Source organism: Trichosurus vulpecula, chromosome 7, assembly GCF_011100635.1.
Source record: "Trichosurus vulpecula isolate mTriVul1 chromosome 7, mTriVul1.pri, whole genome shotgun sequence".
Lineage (NCBI taxonomy): Eukaryota > Metazoa > Chordata > Mammalia > Diprotodontia > Phalangeridae > Trichosurus > Trichosurus vulpecula.
The window spans coordinates 147,903,864-147,927,181 of NC_050579.1; the positions used below are offsets into that span (position 1 = coordinate 147,903,864).

The 23,318-nt window shown below is 35.5% G+C and overlaps 1 protein-coding gene across 1 annotated transcript in view; it reads right to left on the minus strand.

The window, feature by feature from the left end:
- RFX6 (regulatory factor X6) overlaps nt 1-23,318 on the minus strand; it is a 68,850-nt gene that overhangs the window by 25,918 nt on the left and 19,614 nt on the right. The window contains exons 5-7 of the mRNA XM_036768534.1: nt 15,966-16,043; nt 12,843-12,870; nt 5,163-5,270 (exon numbers count right to left, since the gene is read on the minus strand). Coding sequence (XP_036624429.1) covers nt 5,163-5,270; nt 12,843-12,870; nt 15,966-16,043 — 214 coding nt within the window. The remainder of the gene's footprint in view (nt 1-5,162; nt 5,271-12,842; nt 12,871-15,965; nt 16,044-23,318) is intronic.

Genomic DNA, 23,318 nt, shown 5'->3' on the forward strand with positions numbered 1-23,318 from the left:
TATGTTGGTGAAACTTCTGCAACACTTTTTTACCCAAGGTAAAGAAAGGAAAACTCCAAGCATATACACTTGAAAGCCACCCCCTCCACTTCTAAGTAAGTAATCTAGTATTTTGATCCCATAAATGTCAGCTTATTTCAACCATCTGCTTTCACTGGTGTGGGTATTCCCTGCACCAACGCAATTCACCATCCCTCCATAATTAGTAGAGATGGTCTTCAAGGTTTAATGTGGCTAAAATATTCATTATCTTGCAGTCAAACTGAGTGAGGCTGGTTGCATATAGGAAATGTTTAATCTGTTCTTAACCCCTGAGAGTATCAGTTCTCTCACCTGTAAAATAGAGCTAATAAATTTCACCAGTCATAAATTAATATTTGGTGATGGCTTTCTCAAAAAAAATTTAGGATATAGAATGCTACTTAAAGATTGATAAAAGTTATAGAATTTGAAAGGACCTTAGAAGTGATCTAGTCCATCCTTTCATTTTACAGATGAGGAAACAGGGTCAGGGAAATTAAAGTGATTTAGTCAAACACACACAGGTAATGAATGGTAGGGTTAGGATTTGATGACAGGTTGACTCCAAATCCAGCATTCAGTTTAATTCCTTCATATATAAATTATCAGAATTAATGATTTTTTGCCAAGATTTCAATGTCAGTAACTCATATATGCATTTTCAAATTTTATAAAGGCCTTGGACAATGACTAGAATTTCACAATTATAATTTTGCTTGATGTGACTGAAAATAGACAGTAACATTTTCAAACTATTAGACATGAGCTCAGGCAAAACTTTTTTTAATTAAAATTAGTGACAGCAAGATGTAAATGGATCACGTTGGGAGGGGCAGCTGCCTTGGGTTAAGTTATTTTAGAGGTAAAAAGCAGTCAGCAGCTTCTCTGCTCAGTCCCTTTCACTGGAGCCACCTTCGAGCTAAATAGATCCTAGTCCTGAATCTAAAAAAGGTTGGGGGAGGGGAAATGCTGAAGTCCTCCAATTCAGTCCCACCTAATCCCATTCTCATCAAAACAAGCAGACAACTGGGTATAGGGGTACAGAGAGAATGAGAATAAGAGTCGGGGTACCCAGCTGCCTACTCAATACAAGAAGGTTGTTTGTGATAATGCTTGCTCAGTTCTGCTCTGTGCATTTACAAATGGAAGTTTCCATGTTTATATGAATTTATACTTAGCAGCAGATTCTCCCAATCTGTTTTTGAGTTCACATGTGAAGGAACTCCTAGGAAATGGAAAGATGAGATGAAAGTGTAAGATCTATTGCTAGTGTATGATGTCTCTTTTCAATAACACCTGCTTCACTGAATTGCTATAAAGACCAAATAAAATATATACATGTTTCTTTCCTTCCTTCTGTCCCTCCATAACTATATGTATGTATATGGCCACCTGATGTGAAAATTCCCCCCACCATGAAGGTTAGCAGTTCATGCCATAATACAGCCTTAAGAAAGTTTATGGCCTGGGACACTGAAATGGTAAGTAATTTGCCCACAGCTTGTAGCTGTCAGAGGCAATCCTAGATTTCCTGACTCTAAGGCCACTACTCTATCTAATATACCACCAGACCTCTGCCATGAATATATATACATATATGTGAATATAGTTGCATAATGCATATTTCCACATATGTGTATATATAAATATAACTTCGCAACACTTCCATACATGGAGGAAAACCAAATAAAAGGGAAACCCCAATATGGCAAATAAATCTACTTGTCCAAGATGCTAATTTCAAAGAACAGGGTTTTTTCCCCATAAGTGTTCTAGCTATGTTTGCTGCTGCTTGTCCAGAGACTGTACTGCCACTTCATTAATTTTATCAGTATCTCATAAAATCCAAAGTTGCAATGTCACTTTTGCACCAGAAATATAGCAGCCTTTACGTAACAAAATGATTCTCCAACAGTATATAGAATTATGAAAGATCCATTACGTGAACAAATTGAGAGATATGAAGAACAATGGTAAGAGAAGGAAAGCACAGGGAGAGAACAATTTATGAGACTTGATCTAAATGCAAAAAAAAAAAAATTCTAGCAATGAGACCGAGTGGGAATCAATCTGAAAGTTTTTTTTCAACCTAAATTGAGGGTCAAAGGAGGATCAAAGAAGGCATAGGATAAGCTACATGGGACGGATGGGAAAATGACAGTGTATGGTAAAAAGAAGGAAGAATTACTCAAATCTCATTTTGCTTCTGTTTACTCTGCTGTGAAGAATAACCTTTGAACTAGAAAGAACAGAATGAAAAATAACTAATAGAAAGTTGATAACCAGCATAGGTAGTGAGATACTAGGAGACGCAGCCTTGAAATAACACTGGATGACTGAGAATACAGTATAAATCCCAACTCTATATTACCTTGGACAAGTCACTTCATCTCCTCAGTTTCCTTACCTATAAAACCTAGATAACCTGTAAGGTACATTCCAATTCTAAATCTATGATTCACTGATCCTTGATGAGTTTGTCACTAGGCCTGAATGAATTACTAAGACCCTTTCAGTAATCTTTGAAAGACTGTGGAGACTAGAGGAGTTACTGTAGCATTGGAGAAAGGCAAATATTGTCCCTATTTTCAAAAAAGGGGAAGATAATGGAATCTGCAAACCATAGGCTTTTCCTTCAAGGTAGTCGCTGAGGTTATGTCTAACTCTGAGATTATTTGATTTTTGTGAAAATTATTTTTAATTCTTAATAAATTTCAAAGTATAGAGTCCATGTCCAACTGAAATTAACAATGATTTTTATGATGGGTATCCATCTACCTATTCATCTTTCATGCCATTTCTGCCTCTTTGATATCTCTCCCATATGTCTTTTCCCTATTCAGATAGCCACCCCTTAGTTCAAGCCCTCATCATCTCACCTGGACTCCTAATTGGTCTCCCTGACTTAAATCTCTCCTCCTCACTCCAATCCATATTCCATACAGCTGCCGAAGTGATTTTCCTTAAGTATAATCCTGTGTCATTCCCCTACTCAATAAACTCCAGTGGCTCTCTATTGCTTCTAGGATAAAATATAAACTCCTCTACTTGGCTTTTAAAGTCCTTTACAACCTACCTCTAACCTATCTCTTCAGTGTTGGTATATATTACTTTCCTAATTTGTGTGGTTTTGTTTAGTTGTGTCCAACTCTTTGTGACTCCATTTGGTTTTTTCTTGGCAAAGATACTGCAGTGGTTTTCCATTTCCTTCTCCAGCTCACTTTACAGATGAGGAAACTGAGGCAAACAAGGTTAAGTCTCTTGCCCAGAGACACACAACTAGTAAGTGTTTAAGGCCAGATTTGAAATCAGGAAGTAGAGTCTTCCTGACTTCAGGTCTGGCACTCTATCCACCACACCACCTGGCTGACCTACAGCCCAATCAAACTGGCCTTCTCTCTTTTCTTCACACATAACACTTCATTTCCTGTCTCTGTTCCTTTTCAGGAGGAATACCCTATGCCTATAATTCCCCTCCTCCTCACCTCTATGTCAGAGAATCCCTCAATTCCTTCAAGACTCATTCAAAAACCATCTCCTGCATATTTTCCTGCTAGTACCTCAACTGCTAGTACCCACCCCCTCAACTAACTTGTACTTATCTATTTGTACCTTTTTTTCTGTAAATACTCATATACAGCATGGCATAGTGGATGGAGTGTTAGCCCCAGAGCCAAAAAGACCTGAGTTTAAGTCTTGCCTTTGACATATACTGGCTGTGTGATCCTGGTTAAATCCCTTAACCTCTCATTGCTTTAGATGACTCTATAACATCGTAAATTACAAAGAAAAAAAAAAGGTGTCAACCTTCATTGATAAAAAAAAATTCTTCATCAAAATGTTCCTTATATAAATGAAATCACATGTATGATACTTAGCCCATACATATCCTATACTAACATATGCATATGTCTCTGCTAAATGAAATGTCAGGTCCTTGAGAACAGGGACTGTTTGAAATTTTCCTTTATGTTCCTGGTGCCTATCTTTCAACCCTGCTTATCTCTACATAACTCTCTATGGACTGGAATACTTCCTAAAGTTATCTGAAATTACATCAACCACATTCACCTAAGCACAATCCCACAACCAAATCATCTGAATTGGTTTAATACACTTCAGCAGTAGCTATTCAGGTATTTTCTCAAATACTAATGAATAAAATAATGAGTCTTTATATGCACTATAAGGTTTGCAAAGTATTTGACAAATATTATGTCACCAATTCTCACAACAAACTTGGAAGAGCATGGCTATTATTATCCTGATCATTCACTTTAGTTGAGGAGAAAAACAAAAATAAAACAAAATCAAAATAGGTAGTCCAATGACATTGCAGGGATTTTATAGATTTAGCAATCAGTGAGGGAGCCCCTCTGGCTACCAGCCAAATAAAAAGCCTTTCTAGCCAGATTACTCTAGTGGTCCCAGAATGGGCAGTTGGCTGGAGAGCTCACTCTATAAATATAGGGAAATAAATTATTAGTGCCTACTACATGTGAGTATCTTCATTAAAATGTATATGTATGTGTGAATACATCCATACATATGTATATATAGCAAGCATGAGACTATTAAGGAATTTTAAAAATGGAAATTATCATTGAAAACATCAAATCTAACCCCCTCACTTCACAGCTCTTTAACCTTGACAAGTTGATCTAAATGGAAATTCATTTTTAAACATTTAATGTATATTTTGTAACCTCCTAGTTAGGTAACAAGACTGAGAAGGTAAATAATTAAACTAAAAGCTGTTAATCAACATCAGTAATAGCTTGCTCCTTCCATAAATCAGTCAATTATGTTTGAGTATGCAAATTTCTGACAGCTTTCAGCAAGTGCAATGACATACTCTGAGGACTGAGCCAGGGAACATGTATATCAGTGACTAGATAAAGAAGTGTTTCTGGAGGAGAAGATGGGAAGCAGGGGAGTGGCAGACAACATTTGAACCTTACTCTCATCAGAATAGGCTCGAAGAGGGAATAACATACATACCCAGCTGGGTGTAGAAATCTATCTTATTCTACAGGGAAGTAGGAGGGGAAGAGGATAAGAAAATGGGAGAGGCTGATAGAAGGGAGAGTGGATTTGGGGAGGCAGTGGTCAGAAGATAAAGAAGTATTTCAGATCAATACCTTGTCCTTAGAAATGCATCCTTGGTATACAAGGTGTTGTGCACTGGGGAACTCTGGAAGAAGTGTCCCAGTTTTTGAGCTGAGTGAATATTTTCGAGTGAAACCACCCTATAATTCAGAAAAAAATAAATATATTGTTAGCATGCCTTTACATCCTTCACAGAAAGTGCTCAATAAATGCCCATTGAATGAATGAAATTAGAAGAGAATATCAGTTATCAAGTAATTGGTTCAAATGTTACATTTAAATAAAATAGAAGCATGTGTGTGTGTGTGCATGTGTGTCTATGTGTGTGTGTGTATTGTTCTTTGTCTCCAAGTACTGTGAAGGTAGAAGACTGGACTTACATTTTGTACAGGGCATCAAATGTATATTTGATTTGTATATCTGTTTTGTATATATTTATATGTCAAATGTATACCTGATTTGTATATACCTGTTGTTTCTACTTATTTACAAATATTCTACATATATTCAAAATAACAAAATTTAATGAAAGTATAAAAAGAAAAAAATCAATAAACCTGTAGTCATTAGATTTTAGATTTTTCATCTGGCTTTAGGCTATTTTTTCTGACTTTCACAATTTATTTAATATTAAAATTACAGAAGCTTCACCATGACTTCATTTACAGGAGGGAAAAGGAGTGAGATTATTATTTTACTGGTATAGGGAAATCCTGGGTGAGAAAAATCCTTTGACTAATGCAAGTTGCTGACTTCTCTGCAACTTTTCAGCTTAGAGAATGATCTAGAGCATCAAGAGGTTAAACCCAGACTCACACAGCCAACATGTGTCAAATGCAGGACCTGAAACCAGGTCTTCCTGGTTTCAAGCCCAAGTCTCAATTCACTACACAACACCACCCCTCTCTAAAGAATATTGCATCTAGAAAGGATTTTGGACATCATCTCTTCCCATTCCTATCTCCCCTGCACCCCAGAGACGTTAAGAGACTTGTCCAAGATTACATGGTTATAGTTATTGACAGCAATGGATTCCGATTTCCTTGCTCCTAGCCTAATATCCTAAAGAACTTCTTGTTTTTTACTTCTTTAATATAATTTCCTTCCAACTTAGAGACAGAGAAAGAGAGACAGAGACAGAGACACAAAGACAGAGACAGAGAGACAGAGCAACACAGAGAGATCTAGCTATACATATAGATATCTAGGTATACACATATCACATTATTTTGGGTATAATCAGTGAAACTGACATCTGGTTCATAACTAGTGAAAAATTATATGGGGGTGCAAAGTATATATACACATCGAATCATAAGGAAATCACATTCAGGAAAACACAGACTGTTCCAGAGTCCCTATCAATATGACCTTTGGCAAGTCACTTTATTTCTCTTGGCTTCAGCGTTCTCATTTATAAAATGAGGGGGCGCAAGCTATTATGAGCTCCAAGTGGAAGTGACACCAGAGTCATTAATAGTGGAAAATTATATGAGTCCAAAGTAAATGCACCTAGATTCACATAAAGCACAAACCCTGAAGATCATCTGTCTGAACTGCATTCATGTTTGATCAAGAAAACAACCCCATCAGAATGAAGTCTCCAGGTATACCATGCTATATCAGCCACAGTCCTGACCATAAGAAACTATTTTTGGCAAGAACAATCATAGGAACACAGATTTTAAGATGAGAGCCCTTAGAAGTCAGTTAGTCCAACCCCTCCCATTTCACAGATCAAGAAACTGAGGTTCAAAGACAGTGAAAGACTTGTTTGGCATCATTCAGGTAATAGAAGGCAGAGTGAGAACTCAAACCCAAGTCCTCTGACTTCAGCTAAACCCAGCTCTCTTTACTTTGTACTCCACAGCCTGTAGGTATGAGTAGCTTCCTAAGAAAACAATTTCATTCATTTTTTCACCCTGCCTTTGAATATATGTTTCAAGATTTTTGTGCCATATTTATGACATTTCCTGCCCCAGAAAAAAAAATTATTATTCCACATCAGTCGGTGACATTCTACCTTGCCTTATCAGTAACTTCTGCTCCCTGAAGACAGATAAGGTGAAGCCTAAAGAACAAGTAGAGAAAATTGGGGACTTAACATGTCTAATAGCTTGAAAATACTCACCTCAGAAAGACCAGAACAATATTTTTACATATTTTTTGACTGTGTATGTGTCCCATCATTTAAAAACTTTTTTCATGAAAAAATAAAATTGATTCATTTTTAGGAGAAAAAAATAATTTTTTTCAACTATCTTACACATTCTGTTATCTGGAATAGTTGAGAAGAATGGAATATTCTGGTTGATCAGTATTCTCATTATTGAGTCGTCATAGTCACCTTAAGTGATGGTAAACTTGGAAAGAATTAGAATAGAATAAAATGTACTTAATACTGAGCCAACTATTAATGCAATGTAATTCCTTTTTTTCTGATTCAGAAGGCACTTTTGGAACTTGCCATAACCTGTGGTCAACAGCATGGACATCAATCATCAATGCACACAGAAGTCAGTTAATAGTAAGAAACTTGGTTGAAGAAATTTCTTTCACCAATGCAGAGTGAGTGCCTTCTCTGGAATTTACAGCTTTGGACACTTGCCTAGGGCACTGGGAGATGAATTAACTTGCCTAGTATGTGTCAGAAGCAGGATCTGAACCATCTAACCATTCTGAACTATCTTCATAGCTTCGAGACTGACTTTTCATTCACTGTGTCACGGAACAGGAAAAAATAGAGTAAAATAGGAAATTTTGTCAATAGAGAAACTATTCATAAAATTCATAAGATTTAGACTGGGAAAGGACTTTAGATGTCATCTAGTTCAATCTCCTTAATTTACAGAAGAGAACACTTAAGCCAAGAGAAGTCCATCCAGTGACATTGTCAAAGTCAAATCTCAGCAAATAGGGGGCAGATCTAAGATTCAAACCTAGATCTTTCTCACTCCACATCTAATGCTTTTTCTACTGTACCATACTGATTCTCCATGGCTAAATTAAATTTTCAGAAAACCACCTTTCCTCCCTAATAACCCTTTTTTCTGATAACAACATTAAGCAATACAGGACTGAGTGAATTTTTTCCAAGTAATAAGTCTCATTTTAACGAATAAATGGTTCTATAATTTTAAATACTCATGTGAGTAAATTATAACTTTGTTCAGAAGTGATGCATATTTATTCAAAATTGGTAGAGACGGAAATCAATGAAAAGAAAACTAAAAAATATAGCTTGAGTGAGGGGAGGGGAAGCAAATGGGAGAGGTCCTTTGGGAACATTCCTGCAATTGGGTAAGAAGGAAGAAAAAGTTTTACCAATGCAATAATAAGAAAAACCTAGAATGTGCAAAGCTAAAAGAAAAGCAGAGCTGAGAAACAAGAAATGTGGGTTTCTAAAAGGACCACAAGAAGGCTGTTGTTCTTTTGTTTTCTGCATAAGGAGGTACCAAGTCACTGATTAGAGAGGTGCCTCCTTGCTTACCTAGTGAAGTGACATTTGGACTGTTGTGTTGAGCCTTAAGCATCTCATTACCAAAAGTTGTAAGGAAAGAAAAACAGAATGAGCCTAGAGAAGAGAAACAAATATGATTAGAGGGAGGGAGGGGCTGATTTATGAGGGAAGATTAAAGGAGTTAAATCTATATAGCTCAACTAAGTGATGACTAAGGGAGAATGTGATAACAGTCTACAAATATTTGACAAGCACACCAAGGAGGGGGGATGCACTGTTTGGCTTGATGTAGAGTGGTTAAGCTGGCCATGAAAGGATGAAGTTAAAGAGAGGGAAATTCAGACAGAAAATATGACTCTGAAATGGATGAAATCATGGGGGTTGGCCAGGGCAAAATGACAGCTGCATTATTTGGAATATTTAAAATAAATCTGAGCCAAGAACTCGAAAATGCACTGTTTATGGCCAATCTTGCTCTGGAGTAGTCTATCTTTTTTCAGCATTGATCTTAGAGAATTTTTTCCTAACAATCCCATTTTTATCCACTACATCATGTTGACCTCAACTATATTTTTTCTACTTGTAATTTTGATTATTCTACTTTTTATTCTTGTATTTTGTTATGAAGAGATAACCTTATGGGGAGGCACTTATTTTCTAATGTCCTAGTTTCAATGAACTTGAATTTTTTTTTAGTTTGACCAATATTTTACAAGGTTTCAAATCTCTTACAACAGACAAGACTGTTCAAAGTGAATTGCTAGGCTTTTTTTCCCTACTAGCTTCTAAATTTCTAAGAAATAAGGAAATACTTTTACTCTGTACTTTTCGTATAGCCTCTTTGGAAAGTTTTTATTATCATGGTAACTCTCTCAATGTCCTCGTCTATAAAATGATGGAACTCTCCCTCTACATAGAAATATTGCGTATAACGTGATATATATTAATTTGTTTATCATTAGTAGAAGCAGTAAAAGTAGTAGTAGTAGTAGTAGTAGTAGTAGTAGTAGTAGTAGTAGAAGTAGTAGTGGTGGTGGTAGTAGTAGTAGTAGTAGTGGTGGTGGTGGTGGTGGTGGTGGTGGTAGCAGCAGCAGCAGCAGCAGCAGGAGCAGCTATTGTTTAATCCATAGAATCCTTCACAAAAGTCAGTCTGGAGCACTGGATAGATAGTCAAATCAAGGAGTCAGAGAGACCTAGGTTTAAGTGGTGCTTGTGACACACACTGGCTATGGGATCATAGGCATGTTCCTTAACTTCTCAATACCCCCCAGCTATTCTCTGAGACCCCAAAGTTGTAGAGTAATGGCAGAGGGATTTTCCCCACCAAATTCCCTAAACTTAACAAAATCTCCTTCATGGGAGTTTTATTTAATCCATTTTCACAGATCTAGATCTAGTTATATATGAAATTTGCCTTGGCCAAAATGCAAAGCACTAAAATCTCAAAAACAAAAGCTCAGCTTATCATCTCCAGTAATAAAAATGAAAGTTTTTCTTATGGAAGTGAATGTTGGAAACTAGAAATAAATTAATTTTTTTTAAAAATGAAAGTTTTCAATTAACAGCCACTATATTGCTAACAAAGTTGATCATCTTTAAAAGACCTTTCGGTACGGTAGTTTAAGGAAATGCTTTGATTGTATATAAAATGTGCCCTGTTTCTAACCATAACATTGTATCCCATATCCTGGAGCAGAGACTATTAATGAGAATTGGCTAATTTTTTTTCAAAAATCAAGAGGACATGGAGAAAAAGTTTCTACCTAACTGTTAGATGCATACTTAGCAGGCAATACTTCTCTCCTAATACATTAATGGAAGAAACAAAACAAACATTTCAATCCTTGCTTTTCCAAAGTACATGAAAGGGTTAATTGAGTTTTTGGACTTCCAGGACCAGCTTCAGCATGAATTCCAGGAATTTTGAACTTGATAACACCATAAGGTCCTTTCAAACTGGCCTTAATGATCCTAGGACTGTTGAATCCCAAAGAAAAAATATCAAAAAAGACCAATTGGGGAATTCCTTTGTTTATTCATTTTAAAGCAAAGTCCCTAGTCTTAAGAATTCCCCAAATATGCCATGAACTCAGGCTGGTAGGGGGCATCTCACTGTTCAAGGGAGGAGCCTAAAGAGATGAGGGATCTCCAACTGGAAAGACAGATGATATGTTTTAATTAAAATGAGACACTGCATGTGGAAGCATTCTGTGAATCATCAAAATCTACACAAACCTAATTTGTTAATCCCTTCCCCTCACCCCCTACCTTGAATACGGTGTAACATACGTATTTTGCATAGCCATTTCTTCCATCATGTTCCCCTTTGAAAACCAAATCTGATCTTAAATTCTGTTTCAATTTAACAAATTTTTTTATCTAGTACATGTTGAACATTGGACTTGGCACAATAAGGAGATAGGAAGATTAAATAAGACAAAGTCTCTGGACTCATAGAGCTGAAAACAATATTTGCGGAGTCCAAAGCTGTGATTTCATTAGTGTAAGAAGCTTCCACAGTGGAACATTTTTCCACAGACGCACTCCAATAATCAGCTATATCATCAGTCAGTTAGCGGCATAGTGGTGGGCCTGGAATCAGGAGGACCTAAGGTAAATCTGGCCTCTGACACTTACTAGCTTTGTGAGCCGAGGCACATCATTTAACTTCAGTTTGCCTCAGTTTCCTGAACTGTAAAAATAATAGCACTTAGTTCGAAGAATTGTGGTGAGTTCAAATGAGATATTATTTGTAAAAAGTGTTTAGCACAGTGCCTGGCACATAGTAGGTGCCATATAAATGCTTCTTCCCTTCCTCTTCTCTACTCGTTATTTTAGAGAATTGCCTGGGGCATTAAGAAATGAGATGACCTGCCAATAGTCACACAGTTCCTATGTCAGAGGCAGAACTTGAATCTAGGACTTCCTGACTCCAAAGCTGTCCATCCCATTCACTATGACATGCTGCCTCTTACAGAGGGTCAGAGTAGTGCTGATGACCAATTGTATTTTTCATTAGAAACACAAGGATCGGCTGACAAATGGATAATATCAAAATTGTCCTCTACTATTATTATCACTCTCACTAAACATAGATAAAGTAAATTAAAGAAATTATTTAAATTTAAAATCTGAATTGACGCAAACATCATGTTGCTGAAACACCATATTGAGCAATTTTTTTCCACTTTAACAATTGTTTTATCAACACACAAAGAGTTTATTTCATTGATTAAGAAGGGCAATCTAGGGAGTTTTATTACGTAATTACCCATTAAATGTATTTTTTAAAAGCTTCAATGAAAAGAAATTGGTCCCCTTCAGAGGGTTGGGGGTTCATTTCATTTGAGTTTATTTTTTAAGATAACAGACTTGCATCATTTCACTGTCTTAATGGGGTTTCATGATTCTCAGTTCTAGATTGGCTCATGTACCACATTGCCACCCACTCTTAGTTCTACAGCACCTGTTTCTAATGGCTCTTTAACCTCAGGATAATGAGAGCATTATTATCTGCCTAATTAGCCATGCAGTCTCTAATGGCAGATTAACTGGTTTAGATAAAGATAGTTTGCTGATATGTTGTTCCACAGGAAAAATACTAACCAAAGAAAAGTGGTACAACATACCAGAGATAAGCAGCATTGGTGGTTTTCAGTAATTACTCTTCCAGATTTCAGGTTTTATTTAAATTGACATATTAGGAGCACAATTTATAATTCAACCCTGTTGTGTTAAGCCTTTTTCTTTTACTTTACTTTAGTGGGAGTACTCAGAGGCTTTGTTTAAAAAATCTTCAAGTATTTGATCTAAGGCAGGACTCTTAACCTATTGTATGTCATGGACCCCTTTGGCAGACTGGTGAAGCCTATGAACCCTGCCCTCTTTGAAGAATCATTTTTTAAAAATAATTAATGGAAATGCTAAATTTCATTTTGAGGTCATAAAAAAAGATTTACTTATTTTTCCCATCCAAGTTCATGGATTTCTGGAAATCTATCCCCAAATCCTTTGGCATATCCCAAGTTAAGAAGCCGCGATCTAAGGTACAGATAATTAGATTATTTCTGCAAGAGGATGTGTTATTGAGTCATGTAACAAAAGAAAATTGTCCACATAGTAGAAATTGAGGTTTTTCTCTTGTCCAAACCATGGAAGAGTTTTGAAGTTCTGAATTATTCTAGTATATGTTGTTCAGCAACTAAGTTTTGTAATAAAAATGTGAAATACTTTAAAAACAAATGATGCTTACCTCATTCTTCAGTTTGCTTCCAGAAAACCTTGAAAAATCAATACATTTTCCATTAGTTCCAAAAGGACATTATAGTTCTAGCATTAGGAAAAAATAAGGGGGCCTACTATAGGGCCTATTAAAAAAGTGACTTCATAACACACCTGGGAAAATGTACACACTCATGCAAAAGTAGTCTTTTGAATATCTCCCCAAAAGGAACCAAGCGCTTTCCTTAACTTACTTGGAACTCAAGAAGACACTTGGGGGAAGGTATAATGAGATGAAATTAAGAGAAGTTGTATAAGGATTCAGATAGGAGTCCCTAGGGAATCTCATCTGAAACTTTTCACATAGGCCTAAGTAGTTTCTGGAAACAACAACAAAAAACAACCGCATAGACTATTTGCTATATCAAATGGTAATACATAAATATTAACATATTACATGTTAAAGTTCAGCTCAAACTCTACCTCTTACCTGAGTCCTTTTCTGACCCTCCCCCCAGCTGCTAATGCCTCCCACAAAATTAGGAATGGAGGGTAGGAACAAGCATTTAATAATCATTTCTAATGTGCCAGACACTGTCCTAAGTGTTTACAAATATTATCTCCCTCGATCCTCACAAGAACCCTGTAAGGCAGGTGCTATTATTTATCTTCATTTTACAGTTGAGGAAACTGAGGCAGAAGTTAAATGACTTGCCTAGGTTCACATAGCTATTAATTGACTGAGATCATATTTGAAGTCAGGTCTTCCCAGCTTCCAGGTCTAGCACTATACCCGCTCTTTTAAAGTACCTTGCATTTACTTAGTATGTACTATTATGTGTACATGTACTCTCTGTTGATAGAATGGAATCTCCCAAAATTGCATTTGTACTGAGTCTAACACACAGTAAGTGCTCAATATATGCTTAACAATTTATTATTATGGTACAGGAAAATATTTAAAGTGAAAGAATGGACACTTGAAGCAAAAACAAAATCAAAAGTGTATTTTCATGATCTAACCTCTTTTTACTTTGATTTTCAGCATTTTTGCATTAGAACTTTATTAATAACGATAATAGTAATACACTAAATTTCAGTTGCACCTCTCTATAAAGCTCAAAGAGCTTCCATATATGTATCATGGATGTTTTTATTGCTCCATTAATGAACAAGCATTTATTAAGCACCTACTATGTGCCAAGCAACATGCTAGATTCTGGGGATACAGAGACAAAGAATGAGACAATCTCTACTCTCCAGGAGCTTTCAATGATCCTCACAATGCCCCCAAGAAGTATATGTTTTTTTTAAAATGGAGACAAACAGCACAGACGGTGATAACCAACCACAGTCACTAGTAGAGTTTTAAAAAACCCAGTTCTCATCATTTCTGGTCTAAGATCCTTTCCACAAGACTGTGCTACCTCCATCGCATCTATCCCTGTCTCTGTGTCAGGTAGACACTATGAAACCATACACTTTTAAGCAGCTCCTGGGAGTCATAAATTATTTATATGCTTCCACTTGGCCACTTCTAATATAATGTCTTGTTCTTATTAATACGAGTCAATTAGTTAACTGAAAAAAATTATGCAAAAGATTTGATTTTTAAAGGTTTTCTTCTGACAAGAGGTAAGCTCACTCCTTGGAAGCTATGGTATAATACAATCTCAGCCACAGATCCCATCTTGGACATTCATGAACTGTGTATATCCTGGACAAATCAGGTCACTTCTCAGAACCTCAGTTTCTTCATCTACAAAACGAGGATACGTATTTTGCTCATAGGGTTGTTATAAAGTAGGGGTACAGACTGGACCTATGATTTCATTAATATAAGGAACACATCAGTGGAACTACTGATAATTAGAATTGCATAGACAGGCAATTCTGAGAGGTTACTGAGAGGTTAAGTGTCTAGGGTCACATGACTATCCCAAGCAGAACTTAAGCTCAGGTCTTCCTGGCTCTGAAAATGGCTCTCTGTCCACTATGACACCCTGCCTTTTACAAGATAAGTGCTTTGAAAACTTTAAAAAGCTATAAATAAATTCAAGTATACTTATTCAGAAGCTGAGTATTATTAATTGGTGCCACTAGCTTCCATGTCCATTTAATTATTCCCCTCTCTTAGAATTCTCAAAACACATTTATTTAGCCCTAGAACTGTGTTAAGCTAGCACTGCATTCTGCTGGCTATATGTCTAACACTCTTTTCACTCCAGTCATATATATACATATATATATATATATACACACATATATGTGTGTGTGTATATATGTATGTATACACACATACACATATATACAGAGATAGATATACATACAGAGATATACATATGCACACATATATATGTGTGTGTATGTATGTGTGTATATATATGATGATGAGAAGCAACATAGCATAGCAGACTGGGAGGTCTTCCCTTGTTTACATACATACTGTCTGTGTGACCACTCACAAGTCAATTTACCTTTCAGTAACTTGAGCATTTCTTTAAGAATCAAAGTTGGGAAATCATCACTGATCTACACGGGTTAAAGGGAGTTCCACACACTAATGAGATCGCAAGTCTGAACCCCTCTCTTAAGTGCCAACATGGAAAAGAATTTTATAAATTATTGGTATTTGTTATGTTCCAGGCACGGTGCTAGTTGCTAGGGTACAAAGATGAGGAATAAAACAATCCTTACTCTCAGTGAGTATAGCTGAATCATAGAGCACAGGAGGGAGAATAATGGCCAATGAGATGAAACAGAAGTTGTAGCCAGCTTGTGGAGAGCTTTAGCTATCCCTTAGGCAAATATAATTTCCCTTCTTATTTATCACTGATATCTTCCAAATAAAAGGACCTAGACTAGCCAGCAAACATTGATTTAAATTGAATTCTGCTACCCCTCCTCCTTTTTGTTTCATCTTTTTAAGAACCAGTTAGTTTCTAAATACTTTCTCAGCAATTCATCTTTTTAAGTGCCAAGGAGTGGGAACTTGACAAGCACAAAGGTCTATACAAAGTTGGAAATCTCCCCTGAGTTTTACAAGAAAACAAATGCAGTGAGCATAGATGGATAAAGGAGGTATCCAGCAGGCATCATTGCTAAGTTGGAGAAAGATAAAAGCAAGCCAGAAGTGTCATTGAATCATACATACCTTGTCAGACCCTTCCCAGAGTAGACAGAGTGATAATATGCACTGCTCTCTTTGATGCCAATCCCATAATAGTGATACCTGGAGTGGAAGAGAAAAGAAGCAATGGTGAGTTCAACAGCTTGGCGAAAGACCAACACAAGGAAACTCAATACAGTAAACGTTAACCATATTTCCAAGTTTTTCTGTCATCATTTCATTAATCCGTATCTCAATGTGCTAAATTCCTTCTTTAAAGGATGATGGGATCAGAGATCTACAGCTGGATGAGACATCAGAGAGCAGTCCACCCATTTTACAGATGAGAGAATTGAGGTCTAGGGAGGTTGGAGCTTTCCCAATATCATAGAGGAACACTTATTCTACTTCTGTCCATACTTCTGGTGCACACTTGACAGTGAAGGGAAGGACGGATGGAAGGAAGGAAGGAAAGGAGGGAGGAAGGAAGGAAGGAAGGAAGGGAGGGAGGGAGGAAGGAAGGAAGGGAAGGGAATGAGATGTCTCAGGTTCCTGGCTGAAAAGTTTTAGAATATACACACATATAAGTGTGTACAATGTGGCTAAATGAAAATTGTTTCATTCAAGAATATGTGAAATTAAACAAAAATGGTTTTTATAGGAGGGAAGAAAACATCATGACATGAGCAGGGAAACAGTAACATTTAAGGAAGGTAGAGGTCAAATGGGTTGGGCAGTAAAAGCTCTTCACTTTAAATGAGGAAATAAGAACAAGCTTATTTTGCTATAAAGCTTAACTCAAATTTTTGTAGCACAGCAGAATAGAAGAAACATCTTTTTGTGCTGTAAACTGTTGAGAATCAACAGCAGCAGACAACAGCAGCAGAGAAGTGGCCATCAGAAAAGGTGTGATGCTTTTGGAACAAAGGCGTCAGATAGATAATGAGCTACTGGATAAGTGAATCATCATATCTGTGCTCTCATTAAGCTCTTCCTCCTCTGGCTACATCTATTGACATGCTACACATATATGTAAGAGTGAGACCTAGAACCAACTCCCTAGAGATACCAAATCATAGGTGTCCACAATCTCAAATTTTGAGACTTTTTTTCCAAGCTTAAATTCTTGGCTTCTATATCACTCTTGAGTTATGAAAATAAGTTCTTCCATTCCTAATGTAAATTTCAGACATGCGCAATAAAAGCAGCAGTCTGTTTAGCCATGACTTTTTAGCATCATCATCATTTCCTTCTCCAGAAATGATAACCATAATGACTTGCATTTGCACAGTATGTTCCATCCTGCAAGTTCCAAAAGCCCGGTACATGTTGAATAAATGGATTAAAATCACAGCAATCATTCCATCCACCAAAAAGCTAGTATGAGTTTTGTTTACACCTTTGATAAAGATAATCACAGCAGAATAGATAATGGCATTATTTATGTCCATGCTTAACGGTCACCATGGAAGCCTAGATTTGATTCAATTCAAAACACTAAATTAGGACTTGAGAATAGAAAAGGGAAATCAGGATGATGGCCAACTGTGGACCAATAAAATCATGAATTAATTCATTCCAAATTACAAGTTTTGGAAACTTTCCCTAAGATACACAAAGTACAGATAAGCATGTCCTTGAGTCAAAGAGTTATGAAAATGCTAAGTCTAAAGTTCATGAGATACCAGATGATCTCCTATGTGGACCCTCTTTATCTATACTCTCTTTAAAGCTTTTTGTAAAGAATAATTTCTATCTAACCTGGAAAAAAGGATTCTTAGGTCACCTATTTATATACACAAAGGAAGAGTGTGTTTGAACATTAGAATAAAATGTATTGCTCATCAAGAGTTATTTTTAACATAGAATTTCAGATCTGGGGGCACCTTATAATTCAGCTAATCTATGCTCATTTAAGAGTAAAGAAACTGAGGTCTATAGGGATCAAGTGACTTGATCAAGGCCTCACACAAACAATTAGGTGACAAAGTTGTGACTTGAGTCCAGGTCATCTAAATCCCAAATCTAATGCTTTTCTCACTATGCATACTACCTTCCTAAATTTGCTGAATTCCTACTCAAATTCATTTTAATAAAAATGGTTTTGGAGCCCCCATGAGTATGAGACTTGCTGCCTGAAAAAAAAAAGTGATTTTAAGAGAAAATGATGAAAAACTGGGGAGAATGAAGAAACAGTATAAATACAACAAATGACTAAATTTTAAGAATAAACATTGTGATATTTGAGAGAAGGCCAAAGTATTTTTGCCTCCATTATCTTGACTTTGATATAAACAGCTTCAATTCCTCTGGAAAAGATGACTTCTACAAATAGAAAAATAGGGGAGGCTCAGACTTATTCCATGTTTATAGAAAGAAAAGACTTTTATTTTTTAAAAAAATGAAGATTTTTTTTAAAACTGCAAGGATATACAGAAAGAAGACTGAGAAATGTGAGAGACATCAAGCTCCTGAAAACTCCAAACTATTGAACACATCGTTTATCAATGACAGAAAATGTTAAGGAAAGAAATTGGCACAATTAAATCATGAAAATCTTGCTGAAAGCAGTTGTGTTAGTAGATATGAACAAGAGAAAAACTAGAGAATATAAACAAATAGGCAGGTTTTGTAACAATAGCAACCTGCTTGAATATAGTACTTTACAGTCACAAGGTGCTTTGCAGGGATTTTTCAGTAGACATTGCTATCAGAAAAACTAATTAGTGAAAATGCTATATCTGAACAGGAAAAGAATAGATTAATGACAAATAAAAATAGAATTTATATCCTAACTTCAAGTTCTTTGCAGATTCCTCGCTGTGCTATATTGGTATATGTATACATGAGACATTTATAGATATGTAATAGCCGTTTCCTGAAGAAAATGAATTTTAAGTTATACCCATCAAGTAAACATTTTCTTTTGCTTGTGATTGTTTTGTGCTCTTTTTGTTTTTCACCCCTTATCCCTAATCTTTGGCTTTATTTTTTAATTTAAGGTTTTAATAACGTGTCTTGTTTTAACATCATAAACATTTACAGATCACTCCTACTTCATGAGAGGTCTCTTATGACAAAGTAAAGCAATTAACTAAAAGTAATAATACAGTGACATCATCTGAAAGTACTTAGAACATTCTAAATCTATAACTCCTCCCAATCTGTTAAAAAAAAACAGAAATCTATTTTTTCTCCTTCCCACCCCTACCTCAGTGAGAAAAAATATAAGAAAAATAATTTTTGTAATAAACATGTAAATCCATATTTACATATGTAAAAGTTCATCTCAAGAGAAATGAATTCTTTCAATGGTTGTATATCTATGTATATAGATATATATCTATAAATATCTATATGTATATAGATATAGATAGATATACAGCCATTGAGAGAATTCATTTCTTTTGACCATACGTATATATATGTGTGTGTATATATATATGTATATATGTATATATTATGCATGGTATGTGTATAGTATAGTATATGTATATATAGATATGTGTGTGTCTCATTCTGCACTCCAAATCCATCACCTCTCTGTCATAAATACCACAGTTCTTTATTAGTGCTCTGAAATCATGAATGGCCATTTGTTTATGTTGTGACCTTTTCTATCTTGGCCACCTACCTATTTGAAGATTAACTTTGTTTGACGTGTGTGGTGTTGGTTTAAATCTAATTTCTTTCATTCTGCCATCCAATTTTCCCAGCATTTTTTGTCAAATAGTGAATCCTTATACAGTAGCTAGAGTCTTTGTGTTTATTTAATACTAGGGTACTAAATACATTTGCTTCTGCTATATTGTGTACTGAATCTGTTCCACTATTTTTTGGCGAGTACCAAATTGTTTTAATAGTTACAGCTTTGCAATATAGTTTGAAATCTGTCACTGCTAGAACCCCTTTACTCCCATTTCCTTACATTATTTTTCTTGAGATTCTTGACATTTTTCCCTTTCCATTGAATTTTTTTATTATTTTTCTAGTTCCATGAAGTAATTCTTTAGTAGTTTGGTGTAGCATTGAATAAGCAAATTAATTTAGGCATTATCGTCATTGTTACTACATTGGCTTATCCTACTCATGAGCAATTAATATTTTCCAATCATTTAGGTCCATTTTTATTTCTGTAAATAGTTGGTTGTACTTATATTTACATGGCTCTTTCGTGTATCTTGGAAAGGAGATGCCTACATATTTTATATATTCCATGGTTATTTTAACTGGAACTTCTCTAGCTCTTCTTTCTAGGTTTTATTGGCATAATGTAGAAATGCTAATGATTTGTGTTGATTTATTTTATAATCTACAAGCTTGCTGAAGTTATGCATTTTCATGTAATTTTTACTTGGCTCTTTAGAGTTCTTTAAGTATATCATCTTTCATTTGGATAAAAAAGTGGTTATTTTATTTTTTCCTTACCAATGGTATTCAGATTTCCTTTTCTTGTCTTATTGCTATGTGAAGCATTTCTAACATTATGTCAAGTAGAAGTCATAACAGTGGACATCTTTGTTTCACCCCTGAATTTTTTGGAAAGGTTTCTATTGCATATAATGGTACCTACTGACTTTATATATATAATATGATTTATCAAGATAAGGAAAGGTTCATTTATTCCTATGTTTTCTAGTGGGTTTTTTTTTAACAGAAATAGGTCTTGTATTTTCTCAAAATGTTTTTTTTCTGCAGCTATTAATATAATTTTTGTTCATTTGCTATTAGTATGGTTAATTAAGTTTATAGTTTTCCTCATATTAAACCAACCTTGCACACACAGTATAACTCTAACTTGGTCAGTGTATAATCTCTGTGGTATGTTGTTTTATCCACTTTGCTAACATTTTATTGAAATTTTTGCACCTATGTTTATTGTGGATATTGGTCAATAGTTGTCTTTCTCTGTTTTGATTCTCCCTGGGTGATATATTGAGACCATATCTTTGTCATAAAAGGAATTTTTTTAGGAAACCCAATTAAATATTTTTAGAATCCTAAAAATTAAAAAAGTTAACAAAATTCAAAACAAAAACATTGAATTAATAAATAAAAGTAGCAACTTTTAAAAAAATAAAATAAATCATTAATTTGATTAAAAAGTTGAAAGAGAAAATTCAAAATGGTATAATCAAAAATAAAATAGTGAACTCACAACAAAGAAAAATAGAAAATATTATTAGAAACTATTTTGCCTAACTATATGAAAATAACATAAATGAAATGAATTTTCATAAAAGTATAAAATACCCAGATTAACAAAACAGGAAACAAAGAATTGAAACAATCTAATATTGGAGAAAAGAACTGAACAAGCCATGAGTGAACTTCTGAATAAAAAGAACTCCAAGACCAGATGGATATGCAAGTAAATTCTATCAAACATTTGAAAAACAACTAATTCCAATATTACACAAATTGTTCACAGTAATAGCAAATGAAGAGATTCCTCCAATGATACAAATGTAAATCTTAGTTTTAGTTATAAAAACAAGTGTAGCTGTAGTTATCAAGGTAACATGGTCAATAAAACACCTTGATAATCTACCCAGGGGTGGGGAACCTGAGGCCTAGATGCCACATGTGACCCTCTAGGTCCTCAGATGCAGCCCTTTGACTGAATCCAGACTTCACAGAACAAATACCCATAATAAAAGGATTTGTTCTGTAAAACTTGGACTCAGTCAAAAGGCCACACCCAAGGACCTAGAAGGCCCACATGTGGCCTCAAGGCCACAGGTTCCCCACCCCTGACTACACGAACCATGTCTGGAACACACTACCTTCTGAATTCTATCTTTGTTCTGGTCCACTTCTCTATTTCATTCTGCCATAGCAGACAGGGAGAGAATTTTATTGAAAGTGGATATTTTCAGTGCTTGTCACAGTCAACTCAAATAATCACAATTAAGGTTTTATTGCTGAGAATATATGGTATTAAATCACAGTTTTCAAATTGTTAACTTTTTATTCATTTTGTCAGGTATATTTAAAGGTATAAAATAATTCTTTCTTAACTCAGAAGCTTCATGAGATCCTGAAAAAGGCTGCTTATCCTGATGGGAGATATCTTTCTTTTGGTCTTGATCTGAGCCTATGATTCCATTGGTGCGAGCAGTTTCTTCCCCTTGCATGGATTGGCAACTTGTCTGTAACATCATATCAGTATGCTGATGAGGACATTGGGAGGTCGGGCAACATTCTCAGGGCCACACAGCTAGTATGTGTCAGAGACATGGCTTGACCATAGATCTTACTGGTTCAAAAGATACTTCTCAGTTCACTAAAATACAGTTGTCTCTCTTCTTGCCAGAGCAACTAAATATAGCAAGGCTTCAATGAGGCCAGAGACTGTATCTTAGTTATCACTGTATCTCTCTTGGAGTCTAGCCCCATACTTAAGACCAGGAATTTAAAATGTTTTTGTTGAATTTAACTGAATTCAGCTGGTGTGGCTGAGTCCCACCAAAGATAATCTTATAGACTTCCACAGTCACATCTCCATCATCTGAATAAAATGCACCCTGATTCTTTTCCTTTAAAAAAAATCAAGTTCACTTATAAGGACTCTCCAATTATCTCATGCCTCAGTTGAAAATGAAATTTTCAGTTCTCAAGCGTAATATTATCCACACAGAGTACGGATCGCATCAACTGCATCTATCAATCACTAAAACCTAAAAATTGATCTGTGTGGATCGAATTTGAATTCTGTGCTTTTGCAGAGAAACATAGCCAAAATCAGGCACCTAAAATAATGTGTAAGTGACACATGAGCATTTACAGTTAGAGACTGTTAATAGAAATACAAGTTTTTACATAAATCCATACATAAACTTAGATAATTCCACACAGATTCTTGTTAGGAAATAGCAAAAATGTAACTTGGCCTCCAAGATGCTGTATTGATCTTCTACAGAAGATACATGAAAGAATATGGACCAGAATTGCCCATGAGGAGAAGGCATGGATGGGTTGGGATCTGCTCTCAAAGTCTTTGACACATCAGAGTAATCTAGAGAAAATATTCTCTCCTTACAAGAGCCACAAGTAATGTGGAAAGATGATTCCATAGTAATTATTATTTATTGCATGCTAATAAAGGTGCTAAATTGATTTTCAGGTAATTAGCTGGTGCTTATCAAAACCGGAAGTAGGACTTGCCTCCCTACTGGAAAACAATTAAATTTCTTGTCTAACTCATTACTCTAGGCCCATGTTATACCTTGCATGTACAATTAAAAATACAACTCTTCTGAGTAAAGATTGCCACGTCTGAGAATGCTTCCATCCTGTTACCAGCTTTCATTTTTAAAAATAGTGATGATAAATGTCTCTAAAGTCCTAGAATTAAACCAGAGGGAGCTGGATTCTGCTCAGATTGTCTGCCTGAGA